The sequence below is a fragment of the Trachurus japonicus genome, chromosome 11 (genome assembly GCF_045865225.1).
Source record: "Trachurus japonicus isolate A0001 chromosome 11, Traja_1.0".
NCBI lineage: Eukaryota > Metazoa > Chordata > Actinopteri > Carangiformes > Carangidae > Trachurus > Trachurus japonicus.
In genome coordinates this window covers 1,507,801-1,519,310 of record NC_140917.1, presented here as the reverse complement: position 1 = coordinate 1,519,310, position 11,510 = coordinate 1,507,801, and the positions used below count along the sequence as shown (strand labels likewise).

The 11,510-nt window shown below is 37.3% G+C and overlaps 2 protein-coding genes across 2 annotated transcripts in view; one reads left to right on the top strand and one right to left on the bottom strand.

Moving 5' to 3' along the window:
• Positions 1–4,680, bottom strand: part of eloa (elongin A) — a 29,140-nt gene extending 24,460 nt beyond the window's left edge. Inside the window, exons 1-2 of the mRNA XM_085790624.1 lie at positions 4,542–4,680; positions 439–495 (exon numbers count right to left, since the gene is read on the bottom strand). Of these exons, the coding sequence (XP_085646750.1) occupies positions 439–495; positions 4,542–4,613 (129 nt within the window). The 5' untranslated portion in view covers positions 4,614–4,680. The remainder of the gene's footprint in view (positions 1–438; positions 496–4,541) is intronic.
• A 2,305-nt stretch (positions 4,681–6,985) lies between these two features.
• klhl43 (kelch-like family member 43) overlaps positions 6,986–11,510 on the top strand; it is a 24,615-nt gene continuing 20,090 nt past the window's right edge. Inside the window, exon 1 of the mRNA XM_085790625.1 lies at positions 6,986–7,162. The gene's annotated coding sequence lies outside the window, so the exon portion shown is untranslated. The remainder of the gene's footprint in view (positions 7,163–11,510) is intronic.

The following is an 11,510-nucleotide window of genomic DNA, read 5'->3' as shown; positions in this document are numbered from 1 at the left end:
GTACACTTAAATTTCTGATCACAACAAAATAAAGAATTGTACACAGCGCGTAACCCAAAATAGTACAAAATCATTGAACTTAATTTTCCATACTGTAACGAGAAATTATGTTGTTCTTATAAAGTCTTTTAAAGCTGACTAGAGTACAGCATCATTTAATATTTTCAGGACAATTATTCCAGATGTTTTAACCCCTCTAACAGAAAGACAGTGATTTTTTACAGTAGCTCGAGTCTTTGGTTTCTCGGATAATAGTGGTCTTCTCAGGTTAGAACTGGAATCCTTCATTTTAAACAGATTCTGGATATCTGGAGGAAGAAGTTTATTTTTTGCTTCACTCAATCCTTCCTAAAAATTCACTGCTTTAATTCTCTGACGTCGGTTCGACGCGTCTCAGCTTCAACAACAGCGATCTGATGTGAAGCAACAAAGACTCACCACCAGGATGTCCACGGTCATGGGAAGTTCCCCCAGGCGTTTGAGGGTCTTCAGTAGCTGCAGAGCAACAGAAACACAAAACCCATCGATCGATTAAAGAAGAGTCACAGTTAGAAGCAGAGAAACAGTCCTGAGGTTTGGTGTTCATTCTCCTGCAGAGGTTTTATGTAGCTATAGTATCAGGAAATGTGCTTTAATCACAGCATGTTATAGCCTATACCTTACGCCAAAAATACGTATGCTATGCTATTTTATATATTCATATTATTGACATTTAAGTCTCTATAACAGTGGTTCCCCCCGCTGTCAATCAAGATGCAGCAGCTCATATGCTGCATTTTATTTGAACTCGATTTATATTTGAGAAAGCAAAAGTATAGAATCCTGTTGTTAAAGATTGTGCATGGTGTTTTTAATCATCATTTTAAAAAGATTAATGATTAGTTAAAAAACATTTTTATCAGTCTTTTTAAAAAAAAATCAAATATTAGACATTTCAGGCGAACCCATCTGAATTCCTGGCGACCCAGTGTGGGGTCCCGACCCCAAGGTTGAAAAACACTGCTCTATAATAACCAGCTATTGATTTATGGATATTAAATATAGGGACAGGAGATGTAAACTAGCATCAGCTTTAATCTCTGTCTGCAGGACATCAGTCACATTGACTTGTTTGTAACGAGTGGAAGTGTCACTAATATGTTAACCTGCATTGTCCCTATCAAATAAACTGAATTAAATTAAAATATAATGACATAAAGCATCAATAACAAAGATCTGGAAGTGACAGATAAAGAACTTAACAGATATTGAGATAATAACTGTCTGTGTGGTTTCACTTTCAACCACCGGTTCAACCCTTCAGTCTGATTTACATGAAACTACGGTATTCTCAGATGTTCGTATTTTGTTTTATTTTATTCTATTACTTTTTTTAAATTATTCAAACCAGGTGTTATATGTTATTGCAGAGCTTTTTAAATGTTATATTTATTAATATGTGAGTAATAACAGTGAGGCTGAGGCTCAGTGCTGCCTCATGTTGTCTGGATCAAGCTGTGATTTCACTACAACAACAATAATCTGTAACTAAACTTATTGATCCAGGAAACCGGATCAAGGGGTCGAGTTGACTGAACCCACCATGTCTAGTTTGTTGTTGTTGCTGTTTTGTTTTTATTTCATTTTCATTTATTAGTTTATTTGAAATGGGACTCCACATATTCATGAACATACAAAAACACTTATTTGATGTAAATCTGCCAGATTTAGCTAGAAAGCTAGTTTCTATTCTATTCTATTCCATATTAATATGGGGAGGCTGCTGCTACATGGCAGCAGAGAAAGTAAACAAAGGGACAATCCGACATGTTTTTATATAACCAGTGGTTTTTAAATCCAGACGAGCTGCAGCTTCAGTTCAACCGGAAACAGTTCAATGTTACACACACACACACACACACACACACACACACACACACACACACACACACACACACACACACACACACACACACACACACACACACACACACACACACACACACACACACACACACACACACACACACACACACTCACACACACACACACAGAGCTGTTAGCCCCTGAAGCTAACGGCTGCTACGGCCTGCAGGTTGCACACGAGACCAAAACACGCCGCGGCTCGTGCGTGCAGGTTTGTGTCCGTGTGACGTGGCCAGGTGGACAGACAGGTGGACAGGTGTTGTCCCGGACAGGTGGACAGGTGTGTGTCTGTCCACCGCTGGCTACAAGCCCCCAGCTGATACAACAACTACGTTATAACAAGTTAAAACCCCCTTCATTATCGTGACGTCCGCATGGTGCGTTCACGGGCTGTCGGAAATACAGTATGCACAGATTTAAAGGCAAAGCAAGGCAAGGCAAGGCAATTTTATTTGTATAGCCCGTTTTTACCACCAGTTTGTCTCAAAGGGCTTTACATCCCATCATAACAACATCCTCTGTCCTTAGACCCTCACATCCACTGAGGAAAAACTCCATGGAAAACCCTTTTAACAGGGAAAACCAGGAGAAACCTCAGGGTGAGCAACAGAGGAGGGATCCCTTAAAGAAAGAAAGGAAGTTGAAGATTGATCTATTACTGTATATAAAAGGGGATATTTTTGATATATATGTATGAAAGGGTTGCAACTATTTCAATAACTGACTGATCTGCTGCTGTCCTTCTTGATCCATTAATAGTTTTGTATTATTGTAATCAATAGATTAAAGTAAACAGTGGTGGACTTTCATTTTGATTTCTGAGAACTGGTGATTTACATCTGGGATTTATTTTAATGTCATATTTTTTACATTTGATCTTGATGTGTGAAGCCCCCGTTACCCAGACGATAAGACACCATACAGTCCACTAGAGAGATCTCTGGATGAATCCAGTCAAGTACATTATGTTCCCTGTGTGCAGTGCAACATACTGATTGATTTCCTTGTTGCCACTCTGACTATACGCTGACTATTAGGAGCAAATCAAACATGTTTTCTTAAATGTTCTTAAAAATGCACTGGGCACCAATCACATAGAGTGATGATGGAGGAGAACACTGGGATTCACAAATTCTCAAAATTGCAAAATATCACTCAAAGAAGCGATAAAAGACTACGGTATATCTGTGTTAACGTGCCTGATTCTTGTCCATAACAGTTACATTTACAAAACTGCTGAAGAACTGGCACATGACGATCATATCTCTAAGTTATATAGACAATTGATGCTGTTTTAAAATGGTTTTAATTAGCAAAACGTCTGTATACTGATACGACCTAAATCATCTTGCTATTGGTAAATATATTGGTCGGTTAGGTATAGTTGATTGAGAACATCTATTTGAAAAATTGATGTAACTTTTACATTTCAAAGCACTAAAAACAATGTAGTTTCAAGTAAAATATATTGTTAAATGTTAGGATTTGTTGTAATATATTTGGATTTTAAATCACAAGCTATTTGAATATCTTATAAAATTGGCTATAAAGTAATGTAGAAAGGACTCGCCAGTCACACTATAGGAGCTCCCAAATATACAAACATGTATTGGAGGACTATAAAAAGGACAACGTTTCGAGCAGTACGCTCTTCGTCAGGTCAAAGTTTTTGTATATTTGGGAGCTCCTACAGTGTGGTGAGTCCTTTCTTCTTTTTGATATTGGTCTCCCTGGACTCAGCACCTGGCTGCACTTCTGGATGTGCACCAGCCTTTTTTGTTCATATAAAATAATGTAGCCTACATATTTTTATATTTATTTATGCTTTATTTAACCAGGTAAAGGATAAATAAATAAACATATCTATATAATATAGCCCAGTGGTTCTCAACTGGTGGGTCGGGACCCGAAAGTGGGTCTAGACCCGTTCTGGATGGGTCGCGGACAGCTGGTCAAAAAAGTAAATACCGGTAATATTTAATGCACATCTGATGTTGGACATGTCTTTTATTTTGAAAAATAACTTATTTTGAAAGGCACGAGACACGTGAACACATGCAGTTGTAATGCTCCTCCTCACTTTCTGATTAATGTGGCCTGAATGCAGTTAATCTGGTTTTGTTTTGTGGGTCTTTATTTTGTGCAGTTTGATATTTATTCACTTTTGTGAACATGCTCTGAATGCAGAGATGCATTAGAAGTCAAATATATCGTTTTGTTGGTCTCCATTTTGTGCAGTTTGATATATTTTTATTCACTTACATGCAGTTGAGCAAGAGCAAAATTAGTTGTTAAAGGCTTTTTTTTTAAAATCTTGGTTTGAATTCTATAAAAGTGGGTCGCGACTTAATGACCATGGGACAATGTGGAGCCCAGAGTGAGACTAGTGGAGAACCCCTGATCTAAATAACTTTCCGTCGGGGGTGGTGAGAAGTCGGAGCTCGGCGGCGGGCCCCTGAACGCAGCATTTAAAAACCGTTTCGACTCTCGGGGAAACTGTCGCGGCGGCGGCGGCTCGTCTCGGGCCTCTGTGGCCGGGGAGCAGCCCCCTGCCCCCGGCCTCAGCTCGGTGCTACCCCCCGGTCCCCTCCTCTCCCCTCCGCGGCCCGCAGCCACCCGCCCAGCCCGGCCGTTACCTTACGGGGCTCCGGGGCGTCCAGCAGCCGGGACTGAAGCCTGTCCACTGTTTCCAGCAGGTCCGCCGCCATGTTTACTGCTGGTGCCCTGCGTCTCCCGGAAGCTGCTTCACCCGGACTGAAAACAGGAGGAAACAAGGAGAGAAGAGAAGAAGGTTCCGCCGGTGTCGCGGTGCTTCACAGCGGGAAACCGACGTCCCACAGCGGGTTAAAAATCACTGCGACTCACCCAGAAGAAACACTTTAATATTATATTAATTTATGTCCCCCCATTGGAAAGCGGAGAAAGCGCAAGTTTAATCATTAAAAGACACATATTATTGTGAAAGACGGAACTACGTCATCACGTCATCACGCAGCTGACGTTGCACGCAGGAACACCTGTTCGTTTGACGTCAGTGAAAACAGAAAACGCTGAGTCCGCTGTAATCCAACTTCAAAAAAAAAAAAAACCCTACTACTAAATCTGAGGCGTAGCTACACCTGCTTTCAAGAAACAGGAAGAAGTTCAATGTTGTTGCTTTTTAAAGAAATAACATAAAAGAAATTTTATGTCTCTAAAACATTCTATTTTATTTGTGTTTTTATTTTACAATGACGCTTTTAGAGATGGTTTATTTGTCCTTTACAGGAAAACTATTTTCACCATTCCATACATACAGCCTCGAGAAGTGCAGACAGTCGAGACCAGAGGAGTGCATCCTTGACCATACTACATACATTTACATGCATTCCCACATTTTTTCCTCAAAAATAATCAATAATGATAATATCATAATGACCTTTAGCCTTCAGAACCTACATTTGAAAACTTGTTGAAGTCATTAGACAACCACACCAAAAAAATAAATCAGTCAAAATCAAGTGTTGGATTATGTTTTACAAATTTAAAGAGAGTTTATAGCTGATCAACTGAAAAGTAGTGTAAAGTTGTATCTAGTAGTAGGCTAGTCCCATAGTAACTTATGTGAGTCTGGATCTATTGGAGATGAATAGTCACACAATTGTAGGATATTTACAGGATTTAAACATTAAAATTATTTTCTTTTTTTTAAAGAAATAACATAAAAGCAATTTGATATCTTTAAAACATTCTATTTTATTTGTGTTTTATTTTACAATGATGCTTTTTTTCCCTCAAAAATAATCAATAATGATAATATCATAACCTTATCCATAGAACCATAGAAGTCATTAGACAACCACCAAAAACAACAACCATCAAAATCAAGTAACTTTGTTGGATTATGTTTTACAAATTTAAGAAGAGTTTAGCTTCACTTAATCAGCTGATCAACTGAAAAGTATCAGTGTAAAGTTGTATCTGTAGTCTTCCCATAGTAACTTATGTGATTCTGGATTTACAATGACGCATTTTTCCCCTCAAAAATAATCAATAATGATAATATCATAACCTTTAGCCTTCAGAACCATGCATTTGAAAACTTGTTGAAGTCATTAGACAACCACCAAAAGAAAAGAACAATCAAAATCAAGTGTTGGATTATGTTTAAGACATTTAAGAAGAGTTTAGCTTCACTTAATCAGCTGATCAACTGAAAAGTATCAGTGTAAAGTTGTATCTGTAGTCTTCCCATAGTAACCTATGTGATTATGGATCTATTGGAGATGAACAGTCAAACAATTGTAGGATATTTACAGGATTTAAACATTAAAATTCTTTTTTTTTAACATAAAAGCAATTTTATATCTTTAAAACATTCTATTTTATTTGTGTTTTATTTTACAATAATGCTTTCTTCCTCAAAAATAATCAATAATGATAATATCATAACCTTTAGCCTTCAGAACCATAGAAGTCATTAGACAACCACCAAAAACAACAACCATCAAAATCAAGTAACTTTGTTAGATTATGTTTAAGACATTTAAGAAGAGTTTAGCTTCACTTAATCAGCTTAAAAACTGAAAAGTATCAGTGTAAAGTTGTATCTGTAGTCTTCCCATAGTAACCTATGTGATCCTGGATTTATTGGAGATGAATAGTCAAACAATTGTAGGATATTTACAGGATTTAAACATTAAAATTCTTCTTTTTTTTGTAAAGAAATAACATAAAAGCAATTTTATATCTTTAATCAGCTTAAAAACTGAGAAGTATCAGTGTAAAGTTGTATCTAGTAGTAGCCCCATAGTAACTTATATGATTCTAGATTTATTGGAGATGAACAGTCAAACAATTGTAGGATATTTACAGGATTTAAACATTAAAATGAACAACACACCCTCTAGATGGGTGTGAGGGGAGTCGGTGTGGGGGGGTCGTCTGCCATATTCTGGGATATTTTTGGAGGGGAGGCGACGAGGCGACGAGGGGCTGCCTGTATTTGGAGATGGAGGTGGGAGGTGTGAAGGGAGCTCAGGGTCGTACACGTCACAGCTCAGGATTTGGACCATGATGACTTCCCTCTGATACTGACACACACACACACACACTCACAACACACACACAACACACACACACAGCACAGCGCTCTGACAGACTGACAGAGGACAGAGGGACGAAGTGAAGAGGAAGAAGAACAACGACAAAGCAAGAAGGTAGAACGGTTTGAGAGACGCTGAAGAAGCAAAGTAAAGAAGACGAGCAGAAAGAAAAGGTAAAATACGTTTCATATTATTGCATCTACAGTAGAAAGAGTGCATATAAAGAACAGAAGCAGTTTTGCATTTAAAAACCCCAGTAAACCCCCTTTAAATTCCCTTTTTTTTTTTACAATGACAAGTAAACTGGTGCACAGCAGGAGACAGAAACTATACATCCCATAATACAAGTCTCACTGCTTCACAGTGTAAAGTGGTAAAAATCATTAATAGTTTTAGTTTGTAGTAACTTTATTAAACTGTTGAATGGAAACAATGTGAAGCAGCTGCTTTTGGGATCTGGCTGTTATTATACTGCAGGGGGTGTACGTCCTACACACACACACACACACACACACACACACACACACACACACACACACACATTCATGTTGTGTGGCTCAGCACCTATAAATACACTCATGAGATAAGCGCAGGAATTCAGCTACAGTCACAAAGTGATGGACGATGCTGTGTGTGTTTTTATGTGTGTGTGTGTGTGTGTGCATATGATTGTGTTTACAGGTGTGTATGTGTGTATGTGTGTGTGGACAGAATAATGGAAACACCTTGGCTATAGCCTATTGGTCCTCAGTGAAACTCCACAAACTCAAGATTATTCATCTGATTGGTCACTTTAAGGATCCATAAGCCTTTAAAAATCAGCTATAATCGATATATTTGTTTAAGTTATGAGCTCATAGAGAGAAACTATCTCTGTCTGCAGCTCCATGAGGCGTTTAAACGTCTGTCAGCTGGTTATCCTCGTCCACAGCGTCGTCTGCAGCTGCAGCAGGAAACTGTTAAACTGTAAATCCCACGATAAACTATATACGACACTGTTGACTTGGTTATAAAGAGCAGACACAGACGGACACATGTAGTGGAGGATTTAGCAGGTTTGAAGCCAGATGTTCCTCTCAGGAGCTAAAAGAGAGAGACAATGAGACTGGATGGTTGAAAACGAGTCTCCAGATGAAGGTTAATGTTGTTTTTAACTGTTGATGTGTTAATAAGGAACACATCCTTGTTTCTGTTGCTCCACGTTTAATGTTTTTAAGAACAGACACAGAGATTAGATGAATACGAACAATATCACTAAACCTGCAAATAAAGGACGACTATGAGAAAGAGATAAAAACTGACATTGATACTGAAGTTGTGGAGGTGTTTCAGAGAGCTTATAGGTAAAAACTGCAGAGTAATCTCAGTCCTATATAGAAGTTTGATGTCATGTAGAAAGTCTTCGTCTCTTTATATCTGAGAAAAATGGGAAAAGGAATTGAAAGAACAAATAACGGAGGAAGAGTGGTTTAATATTCAACTGGAAGAATACGGTCAGATGTTTTATAACTTCAGATATTAGGAAAGGAGTGGTGTCGACTCAGCAGCCGTGGTGGAGAGCAGGTGGTCACATATTCTGGTCCTGACAAAAGTTAAAAGGATACTGGGACAAAATATGCACTGCAAAAACTCAAAATCTTTCCAAGAATATTTGTCTTATTTCTTGTCCAAATGTCTCATTTCTAGTCAAAACTAATCTCTTTCCACTTAAAATAAGACTCATCACCTAAAAATGAACTTGTTTTTAGATCATTTTCACTTGTTTCAAACAAATTTTCACTTGAAATAAGTAGAAAAATCTGCCAGTGAAAGGAAGTTTTTTGTGCTTGTAATAAGAAAGAAAAACTTGATCCACTATCAGATTTTTCTACTTATTTCAAGTGAAAATCAGCTTGAAAGAAGTAAAAAGTGTCTAAAAACAAGCTGCTTTTAATGTGATGAGTCTTATTTTAAGTAGAATGAGATTAGTTTTGACTAGAAATAAGACAAATATTCTTGGTAAGATTTTGAATTTTTGCAGTGTGGAGGGGTTTACAAAAAATAATAGGATATGAGATACCAAAAACGTGTAAGATACTCTACTTGAGGAATTTAACACGAGACATAATAAAGAAAGAGGATGAGAAACTGAGAAACTGAGACGACAAGAGACACAATTTGAGGATAAATGTGAAAAATGGACTGATTATAGAAGAGGATAAGAGGATAAGATGAGTGTTTAACTATGTATGTATGATGCGCTCTGACACTGTAATTGTTAAAGTATGAACCCTGAACCAGGACAGATTACCGGTAGTTTATCTTATCTTAGTATGAAGAATGTCAACAGATGAACAGCAGCAGTTTTTATCCAATCCACTTTATTTATAGAGCACATTTTCAAAACATAAAAGTTGACCAAGGTGCTGCACAGTGATTTACATAAAAGACATAATAGAGGCCAAAATGGTAAGAAAACATAATGTGGATTAAAAATAAAGATAAAATAATAATTGATATTGTGTCTTTGTAAAACTTTACGTCATAAATGGAGAGGTGGATTCATTCACGAGCAGCGAGGTCGACGTCTAAAAATAAAACCCCTCAGGGCCCCCGGTGCTTAGATTACCACCACCGCTCTGCTGCTCTCACACTTTAACAGTTTGTTTTCCAGTTTGCATTAAGACTCACACACACACACACACACACACACACACACACATCAGCACCTGGCGACGGCAAACTCATCCACAACAATCTCTGCACATACTGCAAAAACTCAAACTCTTACCAAGAATATTTGTCTTATTTCTAGTCAAAACTAATCTCATTCTACCTAAAATAAGTATATTTATACACATACACATAGTTATACATAAAAAAGTAGCTTGTTTTTAGACTTTTTACTTATTTCAAGGCAAGGCATCTTTATTTATATAGCGCATTTCATACCAAGGCAACTCAATGTGCTTTACATAAAGACAAAACATTAAAAAAAAGAAGCATAAGACAGAAGCCTATTTTTTACTTCTTTCAAGCAGATTTTCACTTGAAATAAGTAGAAAAATCTGATAGTGGAGCAAGTTTTTCTTTCTTATTTCAAGCACAAGAAACTTTTCTACTTATTTCAAGTGAAAATGAGTTTGAAACAAGTGAAAATGATCTAAAAACAAGTTCATTTTTAGGTGATGAGTCGTATTTAAAGTGGAAAGAGATTAGTTTTGACTAGAAATGAGACATTTTGACAAGAAATAAGACAAATATTCCTGGAAAGATGTAGAGTTTTCTATTGTGTGCATGTGTCGTTACTGTGACAATAAATAGGATCAAATAATAATCAATACATGAAGTGAAGGTGGAGGAGGAGAAGAGCAGGATGGAGGATGTAAATAAACCAGTCTAGAAAGAGATCTGAAGGTGAAGCTCACATGTCCAGGTCAAAACACTGGCGCTGATTCAAAGTGAAGTCTATTTCTGTCCAGCTGGATGTTTACAGTAGCAGAGTAATCTATTACTCCTGTTGAACTTTGAGGCTAAAGGATCTCAGGACAGAGGAAGTCACTGGTTCTTAGATCTTAGAGCTGTTGATCATTTAGATTTATTCAGGTTCATGTTGTGGTTGTGTTTGGTATTTGTGTCGGAGGGAAAACGTCCTGAATCAAACGTCCTCTCTGACCCGACGGACACGACAGGAAGTAGGTTCAGATTTACAGGTCGACTCGGCAGTGAGAAGTAGGACACGACTGGTACTGTTGTTAGGTAGAAAAACCTCTGATATTCCTGACATATTTATTCATATATTGTTCAAATCAGAGGTTCAATTCAAATCAGTGTTATTGTTTAACAATCAGTAACTTTGGAGGAAACTCTGATTAAACTAAATGTTAATCAGTATAAACAGATGAAAATCCTCTAAAGAACTGTGTTTTCCTACAGTGTTGTGTGGATCATGAAGGCATCTTTATTTATATAGCGCATTTCATACCGAGGCAACTCAATGTGCTTTACATTAAGACAAAACTTTTTTTTTTAAAGAACAGCATAAAACAGCATAAAACAGAGTTAAAAACAGGAGCAAAGAAGAATAAAAAAGTAAAAGAAAAGAAAATAGATAAAGTTTAAAGAGCTCAGCTATAAGCACATGAAAAGAGATTTTTAACCTATAGATTTAAAAGTTGGGGCTGATTTCAGTTCTGCTGGTAGTTTATTTTACTTCGACCAATCATTTCTAAAAAAAAAAAAAAAAAAAAGTCTGATATCGGCTCTGATCAGTGAGACTGATTCTGATCAGACTGATTGATCATTTGGTCTCTATGGGAACCAGCGTTGTGTTCAGGGTCTGTGGTGAGTTTAGTTGTCAATCAATCAATCAATCAATTTGTTTATTTCGGGCATGTCCATTAAATCATCATCATCACACGTCATCAAATAATACAATCCACATGGCTGAAAGGGAAAGCGGGAGAAGCTAAAGCTGATCTAGTCCCGCCCCCATTACCCACAGAATAAAATCTTTATCATAATCTTTTCTTTTCTTTTTGC